Below are 27,685 nucleotides of genomic sequence, written 5' to 3'. Positions count from 1 at the left end.
GATCCCTGAATATATTTATAATCATATGAAAGGCACAAAGTTCATACCATTTGTGTTACTAGGCAACTGAAGCAACTTAATGTTTGCTGTATAGATAATGATATGAGATTGAAGAACAATTGGATGAGCTGTCATGGATGGCAGACTGTGAATAAAAACGGATGGAGCAGACAGTTTATGTTTTGCATTCATAATCATGCTGTATTGTATATCCTGGAGGGATTTTGAGTTTCCCTCTGCCCAAATATCAAAATAATAACAGATGTGAAATTAGCAGGTGGTGATAGGTGTAATTTCTGGTTTTCCTTTGTAGCTGCACTGTAATGCATACAGATTTATTGAGTACAGGAAACTGATAGAAAGGAAGAATATATCAAATAAATATTGTTTGTCGCTCTTTTGTATTTTTTGTGTAATTTTTCATGTAAGATGCATGATGACAGTTAAAACAGATATTAAACTGCATAGTGTCTAGCTATATTTTGGTGAATTGATTTAGCTTTGTCTCTCCATACTGGCATGATAAATCCGATCTTCAAGCTAAAGGTACTGGATGAAATATTTGAATGCTACAGAGGATCCAAAATCTGATTTCTGAATTATGCAGCCTGAATCATAATCATAATCAGAGGAGAACTGGCCCCCTGACTGAGCTTGGGTTCTCCTAAGGTTTTTGCCCCTACATTCTGTCACCGGATGATGTTTGGGTTCCAAACAAGTCGTTTGCTTGTTTCTTTTGGTCCGGACCCAAAAATGTTTTTTTTTGTCATGGTCCACTTAGCAGTCTCATTGGAATTTTAACACAGAGCCTAAAGATACTGAACCTAAAAGCATAGGGATATGTTCTAAATGCACTTGTTGTATGTGTGTTTAGCTACATATATTGGTATATTGACCAGCTGAGAACTTGTAAAGAGCTTATAAAATGTATAAGGGAGTCAAAACAACAGCAGGAATCCCTCTGTCACACACACAAACAAAGATTTGCTTTGTGTTGACGCAGTTTGATGCCTGTACCGAACTGTAATGGGGATCATTTCATCTATGAAGAGAAAAAGACAGCTGTGCTTGAGCATTCTGTCCCTTTTAGGGTCACATCTTGTGACATTGCTTTAAAGCAGCACTTGGCTACTTTTGCTCTCGGGGTCCCCCTACAGTTGGGAAAAAATAATGTCCTCAACTACTGTCGTAAGCTCTGTCATCCTACAACAGGGGATGCCATCGCGCGTGCATTTGTTGACATGACAACCCTGATAGCCCTGAACTAGTAATGCGCGGGTCATCTCATAACCCGTGGACCCCGAATGTCTATTGAATGGTTGCAGGTTCGGGGCGGGTTGTAAAAATATATACAGTGGTGCGGGGCGGGCCAAATAACTTCATAAAAGCGTCCCCGTGGGGTTGGGGCAGCACTAATAGTTACCCTGAACACTGCAGGAGGAGTTCACATGCAGGTGTTCTTCTGGCGTCGCATGTGAAATGTCTTCATTCCAGGTACAGTCAGTGGCATATGTTTCAGCATGTCATATGAATATAATTTAATGGGTTTTATTTTTTTCAAACGCCAAATAATCGCGATGCTCACGTTTACAAGCCAGCGTCATTATAGTAGTCTATTGGTTACCATTTTACAGAATCTATATGATACTTCAATTCAATGTTTGAGTGGTAGGTAATCACCATAACAAGCAGGACAGCATCGGTCGGGCACGCCTCCTCCTCCTTCAGTTCACGCCAACGAGCAAACGCTGGACCAATGTTGATCCTCGTCCTGCCTTTAATCCCATCACTTTTTCGTTTCCTCTTATTGCTTTCCTCCAACAAAACCTTTTCTTTCTTATTTGTCTGTGCTGCTTCGGACATGACTATATTATCCGACGAACAAAGTTGGGCTCGCACGTCCGAATTTAAGGAAGTGTGGGTGTTGGTGGAAGTGACGTATATGCTGTAAAGCAGTCAAATTTTGTGGTTCTTTTTGTTCTCGGGTTACTACCCGAAACCCGAAGTTTAAAAGTACGATTAAAAACCATACAGACCCCATCAGGCTATGGCAGACGTGTCATTCAACCTATTGTAAGTCGATTTATCATCACAAGAGTCTTAAAAAATATATTATGAAGGTTGAAAAGTTACCTAGTGCTGCTTTAATATCTCTCTGTTCTTTTCTGATTATGTCCCATTTTGGATTTGCTTACATGTCTTTGGTCTGTGGTCTGTGAAAAGCACAACTTTTCAGTGGTGTTGTGCGCTTGTTTGGTGCCCGCCAGGGTTCGGATGGCAACCTTGACAATCAAATGAGTCACACTAGGGTGCTTTCCCACTAGCACTTTTAGAGTGCACCCAGGTTTAATTGACGTCAGAGTTCGGTTTGTTTGGATGATGTGAACGCGGTCTTCTGAACTAGGGTGCACAGTCCACTTAAAAATGTGGTCTGGGGTTCGGTTCATGTGAACTCCGGTACGGTTCGCTGCTGATGTGAATGTAATCGTACAACATTGCGGAAGTGACCCACTATAAATGTTGTGTGATTTGAAGAAAAAAAAATGTGTTTCACTCATTTTCCTGATGAGCGTGACTAACGTACTGCAACCAGAGAGCTGTAGATCTCATTTTTGCTCGTCTTCAGCATTCTTTAGAGCATTTGCACTACATTTGTGCCAGAAGCTTTGGTAACAAAACCAACGGTTAAAGTGAGGTGAGCAACACTATGCACTTTGCCACCTTCTGTCTTGCAGTCGTTACTAACCAACATAGGGGGTAAATATCTGCTGCTATGGTGACGCAAACGGACACCTGTTCGGACCCAAATAATATAATATGAAACTTGGTTTCTGTCCAGTCAATTGAACCAAGTGTGCCAAGTAATATTCAACAATATTATTGATTTGACTGCAATGACACTATTGGATAAGAACTGTACTGGACGACAGCATCATTGTTTTTTCTGTAGAACTGCTTTAAAGATGAAATTGCCTATTTTAATTATTGAGGATCTTTACAACAGAACTGAATCAACACTGAACTAACTTTTACTATACATAATATTATCGCATCATAATGCAACTTTGCTTTTACTATATAGGCCTACACTGAAAATACTGATTCAGTCACATCCGCATTCTTTCCAGCTTGCACTGGGACATTAATTTTTAATATGCTTGCATTTATGTGGACTGAACATGATTTAATATTTCAGGTTTATGAGTGTTGCTTGATGACTTTTTGTTGTCACTGTGCTCTATTGTTTATTATTAGCATACTGTCCTGGAACATTGCGGAGTTGTAATTCTATGTAAAAGACCATAACAGACTTATACTAGAGCTGTTTAAGTGAAAGTATAAATGTTCTCATAGAGTTAAAGCCAAAAGCCTGTTTAACTTTTATGATGTCATTGGATTGTAAAGGGTTTATATCTCTTTAGAGACAATAATAGCAGTAAAAATGCATTAATATAATGTTTATATTTCAGCATTTAGCTTTTTTATTTATTAAAAAAAAGACATTTAGTACTAACAGCTGTTGTTTAAATGCCTTAATAAAGTAAATTTGTGGTCCATTTTGGCAAGTGGCTGCTGTTTTTCTCTCTTTTTTTTTATTAGCTGCCTTGCTCAGTTGTCTAATGGGAATGAGGTGAGTAATGGAATAGAACATAAGTCTAACCCTACAGACACTTTGCGGCTGCTCTCCTTCAGTAAAATCAGTTAATCTTTTAGCAGTAAGCTGCGTGTAGTGTCTCACAATAAGCTGAGCACTCAGCCTTAGTTTGTGCTTTCTGTCCTCATTATATCGAGGCTAAAGAACTAGGATCAAATTGAGGCAGCTGCTGCAATGAATCAAGCCCTATTGATTAACACCAAGCTAATAAATTAGATTGGGTTGTTCAATAAGCGTTCTAACTCTGCACAAGGTATCAGAGAAACATGTCTTGGTCCCTTTCGTGCAGAAGAAAGTTGCTGTCTTTGAACCGCTTTAAAAGTGTATTCTGTGCCCCAAGGCATGTCAGGTCATTTCGAGTCAAAATTATACTCACAGAAGGATAATAGCATATACATAATAACATCCTCTTCCTGATGAGACATTATGTGTTGTTCTTCCCACCTAAAAATGTAATTCCTTGAAGCTGTTCAAAGCTCATTGACAGTAGACATTCATGTGTTCATGTCACAAGGTCGTCGCTGGCTACTTTTGTGTTTTGCTTCTTAAAAATAACCCAAAAATTATGGCCATTGTTTGAATATTATCATTTTTATGTGATACACTTGTGTTAAATTGAGTTTGATTTATTCAGGATGCATTAAAATGACACTTTAAAGACATTTATATATATATTTTTGTTTTGTAAATAAATGAATTTCTTTGTTTTAAATTTTGTATTAATCAAAGAATCCTAAAAATGTATGACACTTTTAACAAAAATATTAAGCAGCACAACTGTTTTTAACATTGATAATAATAATAAATGTTTCTTGAGCACCAAATCAGCATATCATCATGATTTCTGAACGATCGTGTAACACTGAAGACTGGAGTAATGATCCTAAAAAATTTGCTTTGCATCATAGGAATAAATAATATATATTAAATATATTAAAAGTAGTTTTTAGTTTTTATCAAATTGATGTAGCCTTGTGAGCATAAGAATATATTTGAAAAACGTTGTAACAATGCAATAGACAGGGAATATTATATGTAGATTTTGAGAATGAAGGGCATTGGAAGGAAAATCTATGGAGTGCTACACATTTTCTTTTCATGATAACTGGAATTCTTGGCACAAACAATTCTGAGAAAGTGCTTCTGCTGATGTGTTATCGTTTTCTTAGTCCCTCAGACAGCTCATTGAAGTGCCTGCTTTCCTCTGCTGCAATGGCCTCCACACCGCCACCCCTTATGAAGAAGCACAGTCAGACTGATCTTGTGAGTCGCCTCAAGTCCCGCAAGGTTCTGGGTGTTGGCGGGGAGGATGATGACGGCGAGGTGCATAGGTCAAAGGTAATGTCCCATTTGCCCTCATCAGTCTTTTCCATAATTTACCTCAATAGTGGCTAATCATGCAAGACAGTTTATATATTATGTGATCTCTTGGTAGTTTCCCCAGATTTTTTGTTGTTGTTTTTTAATGTTGTCTAAGTTTAATGCCTCTATTTTCAAATTAACCATAATCTAACCTTTCATTGAAGTAAAAGAATGGAAATTCAAGGGAAAATCATTTTTCTCCAAATAATGTTGGGCACAATTTTGGCACCCCTAGAATTTTTTGTAAAACATCTCTGAAGTATATTCCTATTAATATTTATTTTTTGTAGCACACCAGGTTGAATAGGAACATGAAATTGTCTAGCTATGACGTCTTGTTCCACAGGAGTATAAATAAGAGGAAACGCAAAGGCCAAATTCCCTTAATCATTCATTACAATGAGTAAAACCAAAGAATATAGTTCTGATGTGCAGCAAAAGATTGTTAACCTTCACAACATAGAAAGTGGCTGAAGGAAAATAGCTAAAGCATTGAAAATCCCCATTTCCACCATCAGGGCAATAATTAAGAAGCTCCAATCAACTAAAGATGTTACGAATCTGCCTGAAAGAGGACGTGTTTGTATATCGTCCTAATGCACGCCCGGTGAGGAGGAATGTTTGAGAGCACAAAGACTCTCCAAGAATCACAGATGGAGAATTGCAGAGATTAGTTAGTCTTAGGGTCAGAAAGCCTAAAAAAAATGTTGTTTGGGAGGGATTTAAGAAAAATCCTCCTCATTCATCCAGAAACAAACTCCAGCATATTCAGTGGTCAAACACAACTCACAATTCAAAAGGAACCAGGTTCTGTGTGGTCAGTCGAAACTATAAAATTAACTTTTGGCTGCAAGGCAAGGCAAGGCATTCTAGATTCTGTATGGAGGAATGGTTTCTCATGTCAGGTGTTCTAATGTGATATACTTTTAATCATTTTACTCCAATGAAAGTTTAGGTTTTTGCTATTTTTTTGAATGATAGATCAAAAGGATAAATGATGCAGATTTACACACACACACACACACACACACACACACACACACACACACACACACACACACACACACACACACACACACACACACACACACACACACACACACACACACACACACACACACACACACATTAATATGAATCAAGATTGTATTCCTTCAACAGCAACCACAATTAAAAAAGTATTTGATCTATTTATTGGTTTTATTCATAATAATAATGATATATTATTATTAATAATAATATCTCTAATTAATATAATATTTTATTAAATCAAATATTAGTTTATTATTATTTAAATCCTATATTAATTATTAATGATAAAAATATATATAATTTTTGGGTTGTTGGATTATAGCTGACTGTGTTTTTCTGATCATCGAAAAGAGAAGCGGTTGTTTATCATTCATATATTTAGCGTCACATGATCCTCCAAATATATATATATATATATATATATATATATATATATATATATATATTTAGGATTCTTCGATAAATAGAAAGTTCAAAAGAACAGTATTTATCTGAAATAGGGGTCAGTAAGAATTAAACGTTTTTTGGGAAAGAACTTAAAGAAATAAATACATTTATTCAGCAAGGATGTACAGTAAAGACATTTATAATGTTACAAAAATGATATTTAAAATAAATAATGTTCTTTTGAACTTTATATTAATCATAGAATCCTGATATTCAAATAGAATTTTAGATTTTAATAATATTTCACAATATTGCTGTTTTTATTTATATTTTTTGTATTTTTAACTAAATAAATGCTGCCTTGGTGAGCAAATAAGAGACTTCTTCTAAAAACATAAAAAATCTTACAGATCAAAAACTTTTGAATGTTGGTGTATAATGATAGAAAATATCACATACAGAGCTCTCTTGATTTATGGGAGGTAGGAATACATCACACACAAACCACACATTTATTGCGCATTAGAAACACACCTGCTATGGGGAAGATGGCTGACTAAATGAGTTGTGGCACAGTGTGGAATGGCAGCTCAGCATAGGGCACTAATTGGCACCACACGCTCATCCTGAAGCCAGTGTGCAGTCATATTGCGCCACTATGAATTAGGGATGTGTGCAACAATCAATTTCGTTAACTTCATTAAAGTGAAATTTTGCAACATAAATTTCAGCATATTCTCTTCCTTATGATACTGACATAACAACTGTTTAGTTGTCAAATAAGTTTCACTCATAACGTTTCTCCTTCAATCCAATTAAAAATGTTAAAATATCATTTCATATTTAATTTCTCATTCATATTTAATTTCTCTGAAAGTGAAAGCACCACAGAGACAATCAACGCATGCCAAATCTATGGTAAAATGAAAAGATTTTTCGCCCCTTCCGAAATAATAATAATACATTTTAAAACGTAACATTAACATGATGGTAATTTAAACTTAGCTTTAGAACAAATATAAAGCAAAAAAATTAAATACAAATTAAAATTGTATTTTGTAAGTTGACTAGCAGCAGCAGTATAATTTAATTGACTAGTTAACTAGTCACGGACCTCCCTACTATGAATAACCCACAATGAGAGCTTAATGGCACGACTACCCATCCCAGCACTACTAAAACTCATGGGGCTTTGAGGTAGTCCACATGAAACATGGGCAGCACTCAGACACAGCTGCCCTTTCCGCCCCTGCAATGCGCATCAAACCTTGGGTAGGGTCACAGAGAAAGATCTAAGAGAACATCCATTAAGGGGCAGTCGCCCATCACCCCCTCTTTCAACAGAGATGGCTCAGCTAGCACCATAATGGCTGGAGATATATGCATGAATCCAGCTCCATATGAGCTTTCAAGTGATGCTATATTAATACATCAGCTGTTTCACCAGTCAAACAAGCTCTTTAGAGTGCAAAATTTGTTTGAGCAACTTAAAAAATTCATTTGTGGTACAAAATGATTTTGCTCTTCCATTACTATTTGAAGACTTGCACTCATGACGCACTCATGATAATGGTCTTGCTGTTTATCATAGAACCTAATTGGAGGCGTGATGTATTCGAACTTTAGATAGTTCCATTAGTTTGTCACTCAAACAAGCAGTTGCTGCGATCCTGTGGTCAGATGAACATACTGCGTTGAAGGAGTGCAATGGATCACAGCACTCATGGGTCAGATCATATTACAGTTTTCGAGTCATGGAGTCATCAGGGAGAGGCATTCGGGGTGTTTTCCGATCACTCGTTTTTTGATTTACACAGTTTATCGCCATTGCTTAAACACTAAACTCTGTTCTCTGAACCAAATTCTAAATGGCCTAAACCAATTTGTAGTATAGAAGTTCAGCCAAAACCAAACCGTCTCACTCAATAAAACACATTTTGGCTTTGATACACAAGTGGCAAAAGTTTAACACAACTGCAACACAGTTGTCATCGTTTACACACAACGCCTCAAAATTGTGTCTAATAATGTGATCAAACCAACTGTACAACATATGAGCCAGTTCAGATTGCACAGGTGATTAGTGTGACCAACAATGAATGGAAGCAATATGGGAGAGGAGGAAGAGGATGTGTAAGTGGTCTTGGATGAGGACGAGGAAGAGCAAGGTGTTAAAACAAGACTGAATCTGGCACACTAGAGGGTTTTTCCCTTTTTTCTGGCTACTACATAAGTTACTTTTCTTTTCTTTAACTATATGCTCTGGATGCTGTCAGCCATTTTCTTCTTAATGTAGTATCTAATAAATAGCCTGTGTTTATAAATTTGCTAATGTGTGTATGATCTTAAAGCTTTGTTTGATTTTAAGTACAGTTTAAATCTGGTGTTTTGAGTCTGTTGTTTGATTTTACCAGAAGAGTTAATGGTTTTGAGTGGTTTGGATTTGTGTTTAATGTTGTGGGGAATGGGGGAAGGTTTTAAGACTTTTCGTATTATTATTAAATGTTTTTTTCCTCTAATTTTAAAACAAGAAACTAGACTGGGTAAACCCAGCCTGATCTGCCAGCGACTTGATTTTTTTTCGCCCTCTGCAACTCTGTCTGGAAACCTGCACATTTATTTCTACTGCTTCTGTTACACTTTTGTGAGAACCAATCACAGACTGGCTTATCCACTTGGCGTGCTATTGCTGGGTTTAACACAATGACAGATAGAGAAGCGATGGGGCATTGCTCGTTGATTACGTCTCTTGTGGTCTGATCGGTTGAAGACTATCCAATTCGAGTCATTTGAATAATGCTCGTCGATCACACCTCTTGTGCAGTAGAAAATACAGTGCAGACTCACCACGCCAATGTTCAATTTTAAATTGAGCTTGTTCTGGTGATAGCCAGACAAATAAAAAACATGAATACGTCTTGATTTTTAGTTTTTACATTCAGGTGTAGAAAATGCATAAACAGCTTGAATATTCAATCTCCACATGTGGGTGGGAATGAAATGCCTCTTTCCACTGATTGGTCAACCAAACCGTGCCGTCATCAGTTATTCCTCTGTTCTGTGTAACAGAATAATAGTCACATGCAGCCAGTGGCGTAGCACCAAATTTTGGGCCCTGGGTGCAAACCATCTTGCTGGGCCCCCGTACCATGTATGTGTATGTATAGAAAACGGACTTCCCTGCCTCGGGCCCTGGTTACTCAGTACCCTTTATCCCCCCAGTCCCACGCCCCTGCATGCAGCTAGGGTTGTATAATTCTTTATGGATTTATTGCAACTACATTTATTCATATATATCTCACTCATCAAACAACTGGACAAACACTTGAATGGTTTAAATCATTTGAATTTTTAATTTGACAAGAGTTCAAATGTAAAAAGGATACATGTTCAATCTATGATGGCTAAACTTTTAACCCACAAGTCAGATGCATGCCAAACCATGTTACCAAATCTGGATCAATACGACCTGTTACACCCCTACTGTTGTATCATCTGCCTTTACAGGTCTTATGAGAAAACCAAGTACTCCCTGTTCCCAGCAGATGTCAAGATGTGTTAATCCCCATAGAAACAACAAGAGCGAGGTGTCGATTGAGTGGTGGGCTCCACTGAACATGACATGCTCTTGCTTCTCTGTGTTACATGCTTTCTGAACACTATAGTTCTGTGAGCACTTTTCTCCTGAGAGTAGTCAATGACCTGCCATACTACCTACTGCTGCTTTCTGGGTAAATACAGCAGCATTTGTTCATTGTATACAATTCTGGTAATAAGCTCTATACTTTGAATACATTGCAGTAAATATTCATGGTCTAAATATATTAGAATAAGCAAAACCTATAAAGTAGAACCTTTTCAAAACAAAAACGTCTGTGACATTACTTTTACTCTAAGCCGTTTCTATCTGTGTGCTCTGAGAGGCTAAAACAGTCGCTGTGACACGCCGCTATACAAATGCACACCATGTAGGGCGCACAAATATGTTTCTTTTTTTTTTCCTTAAAGGGGCCTACCTCCAGAGGTGGAAAGAGTAACAAAATATTCTACTCAAGTAAAAGTACTATTACTTCAATGAAATTTTTGAAGTACAAGTAAAATTACTGGTCTAAAAATGTACTCAAGTAAAAGTAAAAAGTAGCTCATTTAAAATGTACTCAGAGTAAAGTTACTTAGTTACTTTTTTAACACTTAGTTACTTTTGTTAACCCCTGTAGGGTTGTGATAGAATGAGATTTTCACGATATGACAACTATCTCAGAAAACATCAGTTAAACATTTACTGTACCTATTATTAAAAGATGGTTATTATCACTAGTTAAAATGATGTTAAAAGAATGAAGAAGATTGGTCTTTTTTTTTAATTTGGTTGAACAAATGCTTTATTATAACAAACTTAAAACCATTTGTTTATTTTGTTTATTAAAATTTCAATAAAACATGTCTAATAAACTAAATTCAATAAATCATTATGAATTAGATTAACAACTTATTTTTATCATTAATTCGTTTTTTTTTTTAAAGAATAATAGAGTCAATATGTAGTAGACGGAGCAGCTCATTCACAGACAGAGAACAAGCAGATCATATATTCATATAGCAATGTTTTGTGCTTTAATGTTCACAGACCATGTCGCGATTTGATTTATTTCTAAGGCCTACAGCTCTACATTTGAGTTTTTCGTTCATCCACCAGTTTGCGTGTATTACGCCAATTCTACGTTATAATGTAAAGTTAAGGTTCATGACTGGATTCCGGGATTCCCTCTGCGTCACAGAAATCAATCGGCCTTAAGTTATAAACATACCTTTATTTGCACAGAGGGATGTGTTCCCGAACATGTTCTATGTGTTTCTTCATTTGCATCCACATTTTGTGCACATTTGATATCCACCAGGACAACAACACATTATTTTTTTCTATATCCAAAGTATTTCCATACTAGCCAGGGGTTCACGACGGCGTTTTGCTTTCACCTGGGTCCGCATCACTGACGTCTGTCTTGTTCGTCTCCATCTGATATTTGCGTGCATGTTCTCTCCCGCGGCCTCTATTCAATATTAGTCATTTCCGGATCGTTTTTTTTTTTCTCCCCTCTTTGCATAATGCATTAATTATTTATTTTTACTCAGTAACGGATGTGGTTTAAAATGTAGCGAAGTACAATACTTTAATCAAAATGTACTTAAGTAAAAGTAAAATTACAGATTTTTAAAACTACTTAAAAAAGTAGAAGTACACAGAAAAGCTACTCAATTACAGTAACGTGAGTAAATGTAATTCGTTACTTTCCACCTCTGCCTACCTCAACAAGAAACTTGCATTAGGAATAAAAAGAAAATAGAATTATATTCAGTCCACTTGCATTTTGCACTGATCAGGACCGTGTTCTGTAGGCCACAGCAGTCACTTTCCATCACTCCCACTCACCTGCCATCTTGCTTGCCCCTGTAAAATGACATTTTGCCAAGAGTTCAGTTTCCCATCAGAAGCAGATCGGGTTTTCATCAACACTAAATTACCCACGCTGCGGAGGCTTTTAGTGGAGCATGGCAGAGAGGGAGATGGATAGATCCCTATCTTTTAGGGTGTGAGAACAAAGAGAGAGCCTGCATGTTTAATGACCATTAGGGTCTGTGGTACTTTTTAGGCCTAAAAGCCACGTACATCATTTTGAGATGCAAATGGAAAGGAGCAAGGTAACATCATTGTGCTAATTTCTTATAGAGCACATCAAAGTAAGGGAAATGACTGTTTATGTATTTTAGAGACATTGCTACTGTAAAATGTGCTTGCTTTTTTCCTACTGCACATTTGACCCTTTGATAAGCCCACATCCATGGTTAGTATTCCTGGAAATTACGAGCTTTCAATGCTGCTGATAATATCTAACTATTTACCAAAAAGGTTTTCAGTATGCTTTCGGGTTTCATCATAAGGCATATGCTGCTAACTATACAGATACACAGAACTAATGTTAGATGAGCACAAGTTTGTTAAAAAAAAAGGCAGATGGCAACAGTTCAGGGGTAGGATTAATGTTTTTAATGCTAGCTAATGTTTTTAAGACAAGGCTTAGCGAAAGGTCCATTGCTCTTCTTATCTTAACCACCTGTTGCCTGTTCCAAAATTGTACACTGCCATTGGGGTCAGGGAGTACTTTTATTAAGTAAGGATGCATTCAACTGATCAAAAGTTACAGTAAAGCGACATTTTGTGATGTTCCCCCTGATATGTTTGTAAAGCGCTTACAGTTGTACATATGAAAGCACTTTACAAATGCTTCATTCATTCATTCATTCATTCATTCATTCATTCATTCATTCATTCATTCATTCATTCATTCATTCATTCATTCATTCATTCATTCATTCATTCATTCATTCATTCAATTCAATTCATATTTTAAAAGCTGTTCTTATAAACTTTTTATTCAAAGAATTTTCCACAAGCATATTAAGCATCACAACGTTTTTAAAATTGATAATAATTCCAATGTTTTTAGAGCACCAAATCCGAATACTAAAATGATGGATCATGTGACACTGAAGACTGGAGTAATGACTGCTGAAAATCCAGCATTGCCATCAGAGTAAATTACATTTTTAAATATATTAAAATAGAAAACTGTTATTTTAAATCCTATTATTTCACAAATTTGCTTTTTTTGTTTTGTTTTTACCATAACTTTCAAGTAAATGCAGATTTGGTGAGAATAACTTTGAATTGGTTCATCTAGAACTTTATAGAGAACTCTTAAACAGAGAGTTCTTCTGCAAATTCCCCCGTCACTTACAGAATGATGAGAGTTGGGCTACCTATGCAAAGCATAATATTGTACCCCCTTTCACATTCTTATCTGTATTCTTATTCTGATTCTGTCTGAAGGAGCTGTGCTCCCCTGTGGCCCACAGCCTGGATTACGAACACAAAGCCATCATTGTGAAACCACCTAGCCTGCTGTCAAAATACACCTATTATATCAAAAACAAAACTCAAACTTTCCTATCAGTCCCTCCAAATGCTACACCAAAGTTTCCATTTTCACATCCCTCTGCATTGACCATTCAGTCTTGGCAGGCTTGTGCTATCAGTAAATCTGATAATCCCTCTTTTTTAGTCGGGCCTGGTTTCCTAAATTTGACATTTTCCTTCCGCTTTGCTCTGCTTATAGAGAGATTTTACAATCTTGATAAGTAGTATGTGAATGTGTTCTATTAATTATTACATTTATAAAAAGCTGTTAGATAATTGACTATATGTTGCATCCTGATGATAATTGCTCATTTTGCAGATCAGCCAGATGTTGGGTAATGAGATGAAGTTTGCTGTACGTGAGCCCATTGGTCTCCGGTAAGACTGTGACACCTTACTAATTTAATTACTCCAATGTTCATTGCATGTTTCGTTTTTTTGTGTGTGAGTAAATCCTTAAATGTTTTATTGTGGCTCAGTTGTATCATATAAGAGGCAAGTTTGTTTTGATGTGCATTGTCCTTCATTCTCTCATTGCAGGATTTGGCTCCTCATCTCTGCAGTGCTGTTCACATCGACATCCTTAATGGTAAGCAGTTACCTCAAAATAGTTCATGCTCCATAATCAAGTAATGCTCATTGTGTTTTGTTTAATTATTTACAGTGAACTCTACAGAAGTAAAAAAAAAAAAAAAAAGATATTAATACTTTTATTCAGCAAGGATGCATTAAATTGATTATAAGTGACAGTTAATATATTTATGATGTTACAAACTAATTAAAAAAATTGTACTGACCCCAAACTTTTGAAATGCTTTACATTTTTGAATTTATTATTGACATTTCTTGTGACCATCTTATCTGTGTCGTAGGCCCTGGCTTTTCCCAACCAGCTCTACGAGATAATATTTGAGCTCACCACCACCAGGATCTCCATCAGACTCTTTGGCGGAGCCCTTTTATGTATGTGCTGGGTTTTTTTTTGTGGTTGTTTTTTATTACATTTTAACTATACACATATGAAAAATGTTTCTCAGTATTTTACATTGATATTCAAGAACAACATCTTCTCTTAGTCTTCTCTTAGCACTTTTTTTTTAGCACAAAAACTCTATCAAAACCTGTATATTTATATCTTAAAAGTTATCTTTTCCATTGACATTTGTTTCTTTTAGCTAACTTCTTATATTGGTGCACAAATACTTTGCAATTTTAAAGAAGTCGTTTTATTTTAAGAATACATATATTTATAAATATATACTCTCACTTTTTTAGTGTGATCTCCTTAGGATATGAATTAAATAAAAAAGCAAAGGCGACAGTGGAAAGTTAAAATCAAGGATAATTTCTTTCATTTCATCTATCATTTCTTTCACACCTTTCCAAAAATTCTTGAATTCTTCACACTCTCCTATGCAATAACACACAGGTCCTTCTCAAAAAAAAAAAGCATATGTGATTGAAGTTCATTATTTTCCATAATGTAATGATAAAAATTAAACTTTCATATATTTTAGATTCATTGCACACCAACTGAAATATTTCAGGTCTTTTATTGTTTTAATACTGATGATTTTGGCATACAGCTCATGAAAACCCAAAATTCCTATCTAAAAAAATTAGCATATTTCATCCGAAAAATAAAATAAAAGTGTTTTTAATACAAAGAAGTCAACCTTCAAATAATTATGTTCAGTAATGCACTCAATACTTGGTCGAAATCCTTTTGCAGAAATGACTGCTTCAATGCGGCGTGCCATGGAGGCAATCAGCCTGTGGCACTGCTGAGGTGTTATGGAGGCCCAAGGATGCTTCGATAGCGGCCTTAAGCTCATCCAGAGTGTTGGGTCTTGCGTCTCCCAACTTTCTCTTCACAATATCCCACAGATTCTCTATGGGGTTCAGGTCAGGAGAGTTGGCAGGCTAATTGAGCACAGTAATACCATGGTCAGTAAACCATTTACCAGTGGGTTTGGCACTGTGAGCAGGTGCCAGATTGTGCTGAAAAACGAAATCTTCATCTCCATAAAGCTTTTCAGCAGATGGAAGCATGAAGTGCTCCAAAATCTCCTGATAGCTAGCTGCATTGACCCTGCCCTTGATAAAACACAGTGGACCAACACCAGCAGCTGACATGGCACCCCAGACCATCACTGACTGTGGGTACTTGACACTGGACTTCAGGCATTTTGGCATTTCCTTCTGCCCAGTCTTCCTCCAGACTCTGGCACCTTGATTTCCGAATGACATGCAAAATTTGCTTTCATCCGAAAAAAGTACTTTGGACCACTGAGCAACAGTCCAGTGCTGCTTCTCTGTAGCCCAAAGTGGCCTGACCTGGGGAATGCGGCACCTGTAGCCCATTTCCTGCACACACACGGTGGCTCTGGATGTTTCTACTCCAGACTCAGTCCACTGCTTCCGCAGGTCCCCCAAGGTCTGGAATCGGTCCTTCTCCACAATCTTCCTCAGGGTCTGGTCACCTCTTCTCGTTGTGCAGCATTTTTTGCCACACTTTTTCCTTCCCAAAGACTTCCCACTGAGGTGCCTTGATACAGCACTCTGGGAACAGCCTATTCGTTCAGAAATGTCTTTCTGTGTCTTACCCTCTCACTTGATGGTGTCAATGATGGCCTTCTGGACAGCAGTCAGGTCGGCAGTCTTACCCATGATTGCGGGTTTGAGTAATGAACCAGGCTGGGAGTTTTTAAAAGCCTCAGGAATCTCTTTCAGGTGTTTAGAGTTAATTTGTTGATTCAGATGATTAGGTTAATAGCTCGTTTTGAGAACCTTTTCATGATAAGCTAATTTTTTGAGATTGGAATTTTGGGTAGTCATTAGTTTGTTGGGTAGCCAAAAATCATCAGTATTAAAACAATAAAAGACCTGAAATATTTCAGTTGGTGTGTAATGAATCTAAAATAAATGAAAGTTTAATTTTTATCATTACATTATGGAAAATAATGAACTTTTATCACATTTGCTAATTTTTTGAGAAGGACCTGTAGTGTACCTTTAAACTCACTGCATCTTAAGCAAGTGTAAGGGACATTTTTATTATATTTATGCAATACAACTTGCAAGTTATGTAAATCTGCTTGTATGTTAAAGGATTAGTTTACCCAAAAATTCTGTCAATAATTACTTTTTTTACTGACACATAAATTGATACGCTGATTCATAACCGTTTTAATCTTTGTTTTGAAATCAGCCCATCTCTATATAAGATGTTATTTCGTTTTTTGTTCACAAAAACTATTCTCGTCGCTTCATACATTTATTGTAGAACCACTGTAGTGAGATGGGCTTTGTAACAACGTTTTTAATACCTTTTATGGGTCTTAAGAGAGGAAATGACATTGGTGTCAATGAAGGCCTGTCTGAGCCATCGAATTTCAATAATAATATCTTCATTTGTGTTCCGAAAATGGGTGTCTTATGGGTGTCAAACGACATGAGGGTAAGTAATTAATGAGAGAATTTTCATTTTTGGGTGAACTAACCCTTTATGGTTTAATGGAAAAAGGTTAAAGACTATAACTACAAAGTGGCCTGTTCTGACTTGCACATATTTTACATGGAAATGTAGCGTATATGTGCACTTCTTTACACTTGAGCATTTTCCACTCTCAATTTATGCATAGCAAATGCATAATGTAAACACATTTGTGCAATTCTGTCTCCCACTCACAGGAAATATTCATGACTAGATGAGCTTTTCAATGCCAGATTAGTATGATTTGAAGAGGTATGAATATTTTACGCCATGGTTTTAAAAAATGGATGAGTCCATACAATTCCATTTAGCCACATATAGGGCAGGGCTTTCAGAGTGCTGGGTAGTGCTGCTGTACTAGAGCTAGTAATGACCCCCTGCTGGTCCCAGGACGCTTCACAACAACAGCACATGCCAGGCACACCCCGTGCTTGAGCTTACAGTCAGCCCTAGGAGGTCCTGTATTATAAAAGATTGCAGGGGTGGCTTATGGGTGTGTGAAAGAGACTGTTTTGTGGAAATAAAATCCCTTCCCCTATGCTCTTATTTCATTATGAACAGCAGCCTATTTGTCACCATAACACAGCCCCTAATTCAGCATAAAGAAGTTTCCCTCCCCAATTTGTTTAGATTTCAGCTCTAACCAGTGGATAATATAGACTATTATGCTAATGCGATTAGATACATTATCTATCTCCGAATGCTCAGGAGTAGGGTGCAGCAGCAGAGCTCTGGAGGCTTTACTGTATGTACACATGATATTAGTATCCAAATATCAGAAGGGCTGTATTTTGCACCCCTCACTGAGCTCCAGTGGTCTTTATACAGTGTGGCACCTGGTTTAGCTCAAAAACAATTCATACCCCTGCGGCGCTGCAAGGTGTGAGTGCTCTTCTGTCAGATCAATGGCCAGTTCAGTGGTGGGAATTACTCAAGCAAGGCTGGAAAAATAGTGCTGGCAGATGGCACTTGGCAGGGTTGAAGAAACAGCTACCCTCCTTGTTATCCATATCCGCAATGTGGGAGGAGATCTGAAGAGCTCTCTGCGCTTTTCCCTGAACAGAATCAGAACCCACGGCAACATTGGTCCTCTGATCTTGGGCCAGATTTCAAGCTTTTTAATTCCGAGCCTAAGTGCTTGGTTTTTTCTTCTTCAGGAGATTCCGCATTATATTTAATTAGTGAGCCCCCTTTATTGTTTCTACCTGACTTAGGATGATGTGTTTCCTCTTCCCAACAGGTATCTCATTAATCCTGTGGAATGGCTTGTACACAGCGGAAAAGGTCATCATTCAGTGGACGCTACTTACGGAAGCTTGTTACTTCGGGGTACAATTTCTAGGTGAGAGAGGGTTTGTTTTCTGAGAACAGTGGGCAGACAGTACTGAGACGTGAGAATGGAAACTGACTTTTAATCTTTATTCTGCCCATAATTAAGGGACATTTAGGCTGGAGGAAAATTGATTTATGCCACTTCAGAATGGTTAGCGGGGCTCAAATACTTTTTTTTTATTTTTTTATTTTTTACATAGTGTATTTTATTTAATATTGATTTAAAAATATTATTAAACATAATATATGTTTTATTTATTTGTCTTTATATTATATATACTAGCAAAGACTTTCATTAGCATTATTAATATTAAATTATACAGCAATAATGTGGTTGCGTAATAGCTGTAAATTGATTAAACACTTGCAGGAAAAAAATGCAAAGCATTACAGATTGGTGTATAATTAAAACACATTCTCCAGATGCTTCCAAGCCTATCAGAAGTTGATAAAAAAAATGGCTTGAAACACTCTTACATTGGCCCTGGACCATTACGCCATTCTTATTGTTGAGTACTGGTTAGCAGAGAAGGTCTGAAATACTGAAAGCCTGTACTGCCCTCTTATGGCAACCAGCTTTCTTAAAATTATACTTCAAGCATATAGGTTTTAAATTAACCAATAAACTCATCACCTTGTGCTAAATGTAAAGTTGAGAAAAGGGATTACGCTTAATGTATTTAAGACACATAATATCAACAGGGTGTCAGTTTTGGTCATTTTTTGACCTGAAGCTATAATTACATTTGACTTTCATTCATTTCATGACTTCCCTGTAGATGACTAGCTACCAATTTTGTTAGTTTGTTGCGTTATATTTTCATATGTGTTTTTACATTTTTGTTTCACGCTTATTATTATTTTTATGCGTGACCGCAATACATTTGGCGGGAATCTGATCCCAAAGTATGAATTTACATAAGAGTGCAGTTTATCATTGTCTCAGTACATATATTTACAAGTTAAATAGGTTTGTGAAGTATGCTGCACAAGACTACTTCTTTGTCTGAATTTTTTTTCCAGTAACGTCCATCACCCTCTTGGAGATGGGCACATTGTGCAACGGTGAAATCGTTCTTCTTGTTATTGAAGTCTTCTTCCTCTTCGTCACCTTGAGTTACTATCATTACCTTGGCCGGCGCTCCAAAAAGATGTGAGGGAGGCCAGCTACCATGTCTTCACCAATCTGACAAAATCCTGTTAGATGGGTGGGTTTGCACCAGATAATGCTTTGAATACATTAGCACTACTGCCTGGACCAAATGAATTTACACTTGACTGAAAATCAACCTCTGTTTGTGGGCAATTTCTGTTTTATGTAAGCACAGGATATGGGTATTTATTTACTCTCATTAGATCCAGAGCACCTCAGATCACTACTTTTGTTACATAAAGTTCACTACAGTGGCTTTAATGAACTGACAGCTTACATGTTTGTAAAAGCTTTTTCTGAGAGTATCTATTGTGGAGGGTAGATTTATGGCACACACACACATCAGGGAATTTAGTCTCCCAAATGTTAAAATTGTTTTGGGATGGTGCCCAGAATTCAGGTCTTGTTATGTAAGAGTTTAATGAAATTCCTGTGTGGTGTGTTATTCTACGCTAAAAAATGCGTACAACAACACCACAGCTACCACAAATAATGTAAGACAAATGGTATAACAAGGAATAATACATACAAAGTTAAAATAGGCCTATATTTAAATCTGAATGTTTTGCTGAAGAACTAGAATTATTACAGTTACATATAGTTATTAACATTTCTAATGAATTTACTTCCATAATTCATATAAATTTGGAAGTTAAAATTCCAATGGGAGGACTTTACTCAATTTACACTTCCAATAATACATTTTGTGATATGGTAAAATAAAGGATGTAGTATTGTAGTATTTAAAGTGTATATTTAAGAAAATACCTTTTTAAATTTGTAGTTGTACATTTATTACTGTCTTTGACAAATCCAGCTATTTATGGCTTCAAACAAAGAAATTCTACCCCTGCTAATTCAGGCATTATATATATATATATATATATTAGTGGTGGGCCGTTATCAGCGTTAATGTGCTGCGTTAATGTGAGACTCTTATCGGGCGATAAACAAAATAACGCCGATAATCTATTCTCAAATTTGGGTTGGGAGCTGGGTCTACACCAGCGTTTCCCAACCGAGGTGCTGTCTGACGTGAGCAGGGTGCCGTGTAAAAGCACTTGCACCGTGGTTCATCTCACATCTGATGACGCATCTTTAATATGGGTTGTAACTTGAAAATAATGCTTTATGTATGTTTCTGTCGATGGATGCACGTGCTGGCCTCTCAGTGATATACTAAAACAACAGCGATAATAAAAGAAAAACGTGGGCAAAACGGTCCCTCTTTGTAAACTGTTCATTGCATGCGAGTGCTGCCATATGTCCGAATATGACCAGTCATTTTCTCCATCATCACCTGCGTGTAGAGCCAGAAGACACGAATGAAAACTTGAGAGAAGATTTATCTCTGTGCACTTATCCGAGAGTAATGTATATTCTATTGGCTAAGTGCCAAGCACAGGTTGTCCTGCATATTACGGTCACATCTGCGGAGACTAGCAAGGGTTTATGATGTCACCAACCCAGGAAGAAGCTTGTTGTAGTCTAAACCGGCCGTTTTTGTAGGCATTAAACTACCATAACTTTAAAAGACAATATCTCAGATTCTCCGTTTGCGTTGAACTTTCAGCGCTGTAACTTTGCAGATACTGTTTATGCTCAAGCAGCAACATTACACACTAACTAAAGTTGAAAAAGTGAAATCGCAGGCAACCACCCCTTTAAACAGGGAAATATGTAATTATTTTACATGTGATTACTTTATTCAATTTCTCTACCTAAAAACTAATGTTAGACTTACCTGAAAAACCTAAAAAGCAATGTTTATTTTATTAGTATCTTTGCGCAATAGTATTTATTTGTGCTGCTGCTTGTATTTAAGTTATTTGTTCTTATTTTCTTTATTTTTATTTGACAGTAGTACTTTTTTCCCTGAACATGGTAAATACAGAACCGCACCGAAACCATGAACCTAAAACTGTGATACAAACCGAACCATGAGCAGTTTGTACCGTTGCATCCCTAGCATAACGTTTGTGAGAGGGTAGCACACACATTCTAAAAGCCTTTGGCAGAATTCAGATAAGCTATTTTAAACTAGATTAATTTCAAAACGAATCTAGATTCATCTAGATTAATTTTTTTTATCAATGCCCACCTCTAATATATATATATATATATATATATATATATATATATATATATATATATATATATATATATATATATATCTTTTTTTTTTTTTTCTATTTTCCTATTTTTCTTATGTTCGGACTCAGTATATGGTCCACATGTTACTCATCGTTTAACTTTTACAAATTGAACTATATGTATTAAAGGGACAGTTCACCCACATATTTAATTGCACCGTATCTACTTTCGTTTTGTTTCCCCAAAACATATGATTGTCTATCTTCTGTGGTGCAAAAAAGAGTACTTTTTAAAATAGTCCATATGACTTGTGCCCTGTATTCCAAGTCTGAATTCATACGAATCTATGAATTAATTCCTATGTTCCTGTATGTCTCGTTATCGACAGCAAGCTTCAGAGAATTTACGCTTCCGTGTGAACTCTTCTTTAAAAACTACCATTATGCACAACAACAGTACATGTTAGAACTGTATTTAGTAAGATATCATTTATGCCTTTAGTGATCCTTGCATGAAGTCAACAATGCAGATCAGCAGTAGCTTTAAAATGTAGCACTTTTATAAATTTAAAATATGTCAGTAAAAGATATAGTCAGTGAATTAAACTTCTGTTCAACTTCCACATAAAGTGTTTATTTAAAAAAAAAGCATGTCGAACTTCTCATAATCACTATAATGTAGCCATAATTGAAAATGTTGCAGCTCTTTTACCGTACCGCTAACATTTGGGCCAACATCAGCTAAATGTATCTGCGGTAGTTAATAGTATAAATGATTATTCTACAATTAGATATAGCAGGTGTCATTTCTAATAGTATGCTTCCAACACTGTACTGTCATTTTGAGATGTCAACAGTCACGTTGCCTTTCCATAGATCTCAGATACTTCTTCCAAATAAAACACAAATGGCTTTGTTCCAAAGGGAAATCAACGGATTATATAAATAAATGCTTTGGAAATAGCAAGTTAGATAGATGTCTGTTAAGAGGTGGTCTGATTAAAGGGTTAGTTCACCCAAAAAATTCTGTCATTAATTACTCACCCGCATGCCGTTCCAAACCCGTAAGACCTTGGTTCATCTTCGGAACACTTTTTGATGAAATCGGAGAGCTCTATGAACCAACCATAGGCAGCTACGTCAATGCAACCTTCAAGGTCCAGAAAGGTAGTAAAGACATTGTTAAAATAGTCCATGTGACTACAGTTGCCCCCCCCCCCCCCCCCAAATTACTTTATTCAATCATTTCTTGTTGCCTGTGTAAGTGTCCTACACTGTTGATGTAGTAAATACAGTCCAGTATTCCGAGATCTACGCCAGAATACCAGCTCACCATTGGCTGACGCTGTTCACGTGAACACCACCAAGCATACACGTGATGCTGACGTAGGAGCTAGCCAATGGTGAGCTGCTGTTTTGCCATAGAACATGGAAGAGCTGCACTGTATTTACTACATCAACAGTGTAGGAGACTGTCACAGACAACAAGAAATTGAGAAATTGTTAAATAAATACATTTTTTGGGAGGAGGGGGGTTTGCGCACAAAAAGTATTTTCGATGCTTCATAAAATTAAGGTTGAATGACTAGTGACATGGACTATTTTAACAATGTCTTTACTACCTTTCAGGACCTTGAAAGTTGCAATGACATTACTACATATGGGCGGTTCAGAAACCTCTCAGATTTCATAAAACATAATTTCTGTTCCGAAGAGGAACGAAGGTCTTGCGAATTTGGAGGGTGAGTAATTTTAGGTGAACTTATCCTTTAACATATTTAATAATTTGATATTAACTGCATTACTTCAGAACGAATATGCTATTTGTTTATTTATACTGTATATATCTATTAATGAACTGTAGAAATACTCTGTTTACTAGCAAGACAATGAACCATGATTGTCAAGTCAAAGCACGGTTAATAATTATACAGTAGACTCAGTATATTTTTAGGTCACTTTTTGCTGTGTAAATAATTAAATGATTCAGGAATGTGTAACACTTATTAAACGTCTGTAAATGTGCAACTTTTATTTGTATTTTGTTTTGGACGAAGATGATTACCATGTAAGTTTTAGAATCTTTGCTTATTTCTTATACACACATTTGACAGTTATGGATCTACTTTTTGTACAGTGAATGTGCTTAATTAATAAATCTGTAAAGTTTTTAAAATGCAAAAAGTACTTTTGAATCCTTGTCTGCTTTCTACACACTGGAGCATTTCTTCTGTTCCATAGCTAAAGTTGTTGAGAGCTGCTGTCAGAAGCAGTTTGAATATTTTGGGTTGAAAGATTTCTTTCACAGGTCTTTTACAGGTCTAGTACGTATTAACAAGTGCACACACACGTTAGGTTTTTGTGAATTGTGGGGACTTTCCATAGGCGTAATGGATTTTACACTTTACAAACTGTATATTCCATCCCCGTACACTGCCCCTGCCCTAAACCTACCTATCACAGGAAACATTCTGCATTTTCCAAAAAACATAATTTAGTATGTTTATGAATCCATTTGCATGTAGCTGATCTCAGGTTTATTGAGGCTTCTGAACTTTTTTCAGAACATGCGGAACGGTAGGCTAAAATGATTCATAGGCTATGAATCATGTTCACTGAATTAACCGATGCCTTCATTGGATTCTGAGGCATCAATGATGCAGTCCAAGGACAAGGGGATTTTCATAAGACTCTTGCTCTTCAATATTTAGTGTCATAATGACTGCGTGAGGAGCAGGTTTGTTAGGTAAGTGTTGTGGGCTTCCCCTTGTCGGTGCTTTCACTTTTCTTTTAAGTACATGCAGTTATTTATGCCTCTAGTCTACATGCAGCCAAACTGTATCCCATTTCAGCAGATGACATTCCTGCTTTCACTTTCTCATTGACGATTGGTGCTGACTTAGATTTAGGAGCAGATTTGGTCATTGTAGGTATTTTTGCGGCTTAAAGATACAGTAAGCGATTTTTGAAAAACGTTGAAAATTGGTTGGACTGCGCACCTAAGCACACATGTAGCCAATCAGCAGTAAAGGGCGTATACACTCATGATAGGGGAGGAGAGAGAGCTCAATGCAAAAGACAGACAGACATTAGCAGAACAACTGTAGAAAGAGAAAATACAAAGAGGAAAAGGCCAGGGGAATTTAACTTTAAAAACAAGGGTTATGATCAGGCATGAGGTAGGGCTCTCATTAATATTGGAGAAGCTTCCCAGCACTGTAGAGACCTTAAGGAGCAGGAAGGCTTGAAAAAATCGGTTCCCAAAGTGTCTGAAAACACTTAATCCTGGGATACACCAAGCCAGTTTCAGAACTAGCAGCAACGGAAGCTGACTGCTGTCGCCTCTCGATGGCTGTGTATCGCCCAAAAAGCTGAACTTCAACACATGTAAACTAAAGGTGATTATCAACTACAATGTGCGTTCTACATCTGCGTTTAAGTAAATATCTGTCTATTTTAGCAAGAAGCGTCTCGCTGCCTTAAATGCAGTGACTCTGCACTCTGACGCTCTGCTGCGTTTGTGCATAAAGGCACCTTACGAAACTGATTTCAGACAGACTTCTGAGGCAGCGTAACAGTTGAATGATTACAGCAAAATAGAACAAGATTTGGTCATAACTAATGTATTTAGCCCACTACAGTAATATTTTCTCATGAGAAATTATGTCAGAAGTGGAAAACATTGATCAAAAATGTACATTTACACACAAACTGACCAGCAAACTTTGCTAAACATTTACACGCAAACTGATGCCATCTTTCTTTTTCTAACTCAACTGTCACAGAATGGATAGGAATGGATAAGATATCTCAGAAGACAGGAAGTAAAGCTATAATGCTGGATTCAGACATGCATCAATGCCTTCCTTTCTTTGGAATGCTTCCTCCGATGGCAGCATTTTTAAGTTTTGGATGTTGCCCATACACTTCAGACATAGAAGACAATGCACTATGATTGTAACGTCACAGGAGAGCGTGCTTAAAGGGATATAGTTTGCCCAAAAATGAAAAAAAATTATCCCATGATTTACTCACCCTTAATCATCCTTGGTGTATATGACATTTTTCTTTCAGACAAAAAAAAGTTGAGTTATATTAAAAATGTCCTGGCTCTTGATTATGGCAGGGATTGTTGTTCTGATTTTGTAGTCTATAAAAATACATCTGTCTGTCAAATCACGTGCTCCAAAAGGCTCCGGGAGGTTAATAAAGGCCCTCTGAATCAAATTGTTGCATTTGTGTAAGAAAAATATCCATATTGAAAACTTTTTGAATTAAAGTTTCGGCCGATCGCCATCTAAAGTGTTGAAAGTGCCTTCTCAGAGTTCAAGATGCGTACGCAAAGTTTGACGGTGATCGGCCGAAACGTTACTTTATAAAGTTTTAATTATGGATATTTTTCTTACACAAACACATCAATTAACTTCCAAATGTGTTTAACCTCCCAGAGGCATGTGGAGCATGTTATTTGATGGACAGATGCATTTTTATGAACTTCAAATACAGAACAACAATCACTGCCATTATAAAGCTTGGATTAGCCCGGACTTTTTTAATACTCAACATTTACTTGTCTGGAAAAAGAATGTCATACACCTAGGATGACTTGAGGGTGAGTAAATCATGGGATCATTTTCATTTTGGGGTAATTTAATTTACTCCCACACACACAACTATGATATTAGAGTTATTTTGACATTTATCTGCATTTAAATGCTACATTAAGCTAACTGTTGTTGATCACAGAACTTGTTTTTAGCAATAATCCAAAAGTTTATGGGAAAATCCTATTGTTTTGGGTTTTTTTCCTGAGGGAACATGATGCTAAAACTAGTTGGCCTACAAAGTGACATCATGTGAATTTGGGGGTGGAGACATCAAGATAGGGTATGTGTTTGTTTTGGTTATTTTAAATCAACATTTACCAGAAATTGCTTACTGTCCTGAAAGTACTGCTTGTTTCTGGCTCAAGTTACTGCAGGTTTCCCCTGGTCAGTGGTTTCACATTTCTTTTGCCTTAATGCCATCATTTTTTTTGTATCCAAACCATTTCTACTCACACTTTAGCAGATGGCATTACTCAGATTGAATGCATCTTTTACTTTCAGTATTTGTTGCTGATGACAGCTCTGAGTGAGGCCAGATTTATTATTTGTGCTGAATGTACTGCTTGCTTCTATCTCAAGTAGTCTGTGGATTTTCCCTCGTTGGGATTTTGGGATCCCCCCCCCACCCCCATGCTGTCAATGCTTCTACATGCAACAAGTTTGTCCCCATTTCAGCAGCTTTCTCATTGACTTCAAGTGAGATGCAGGTTTACAATTAGGTAGATAACAGCTTTTGTATTTTTTTTCTCTCTCTTAAACGTATGTTGAATAAAGATACAAAGTTTGTAAAAGCTTTTTTAATGGATCATCATTTACTGATCCACTGTCAGAAAAAAAGGTACATTTCTGTCACTGGGGCATACACCTAAGGTACAAAACCGAAAAGGTACTAATATGTACCTTTAAGGTTCTACTATGTACCTTTAAGGTACTAATTTGCACTCTTAAAGTACTGATATGTACCTTTTAAGGTACTGATATGTACCATTTAGGGGTGAGTAAGGTACAAAGATGTACCTTTTCACTTTTGTACCTTAGAGTACCACCCCAGTGACAGAACTGTACCTTTTTTTCCCTGAGAGTGTAACAGTAACTGCTCAAGCAGCTTAGTAGGGTTTTTGTTGTTGTTGTGGTTACTAAAACATTTAGAAATGCTGTCATATAATGTACATGCCTGTATACTTACTTTAAATGGGATCTTAATATATAGGCTATTTGCATAGGATCAGCTGACTTTTTTAATGGGTCAAATAAAAACAACTGTCAATTTAAATATAGTAAATGTATTTTAAAGAATAGTTCATCAAAAAAGTTTGCGGAAAAAGTGTAACTCGTGCAACGTGTGACATCAGATGTAGCCTATATGCTTTTTGAACTGCGAGATACATTATACTTTATTTGTAAGTTGAATACAGAAGGTGGTTTGGCAGAAGTTAGACATTTTAGTTTATAAAGTTGAAAAAAATATGGATATTTTTCTTAGAATCTATTGACAGAAATGCAATATAATAAACATAACTATGTTTTCAGTGTCGTATAAAGACCTTACAATATGCTTTTATGTTTGTATTACAGTGGAATGAGCCATTTCT

The 27,685-nt window shown here is 36.6% G+C and overlaps 1 protein-coding gene across 1 annotated transcript in view; it reads left to right on the top strand.

Annotated features, from left to right (window-relative positions):
* tp53i11a (tumor protein p53 inducible protein 11a) overlaps nt 1-20,194 on the top strand; it is a 38,609-nt gene extending 18,415 nt beyond the window's left edge. The window contains exons 3-8 of the mRNA XM_067451295.1: nt 4,825-4,993; nt 13,732-13,790; nt 13,953-14,001; nt 14,285-14,375; nt 18,149-18,250; nt 19,264-20,194. Of these exons, the coding sequence (XP_067307396.1) occupies nt 4,868-4,993; nt 13,732-13,790; nt 13,953-14,001; nt 14,285-14,375; nt 18,149-18,250; nt 19,264-19,397 (561 nt within the window). The 5' untranslated portion in view covers nt 4,825-4,867 and the 3' untranslated portion in view covers nt 19,398-20,194. The remainder of the gene's footprint in view (nt 1-4,824; nt 4,994-13,731; nt 13,791-13,952; nt 14,002-14,284; nt 14,376-18,148; nt 18,251-19,263) is intronic.
* The last annotated feature ends 7,491 nt before the right edge of the window (nt 20,195-27,685 follow it).

Source organism: Pseudorasbora parva, chromosome 1 (genome assembly GCF_024679245.1).
Source record: "Pseudorasbora parva isolate DD20220531a chromosome 1, ASM2467924v1, whole genome shotgun sequence".
Classification (NCBI taxonomy): Eukaryota; Metazoa; Chordata; class Actinopteri; order Cypriniformes; family Gobionidae; genus Pseudorasbora; species Pseudorasbora parva.
The sequence above is the reverse complement of the archived record's forward strand: the minus strand, read 5'-3'. Positions and strand labels throughout refer to the sequence as shown.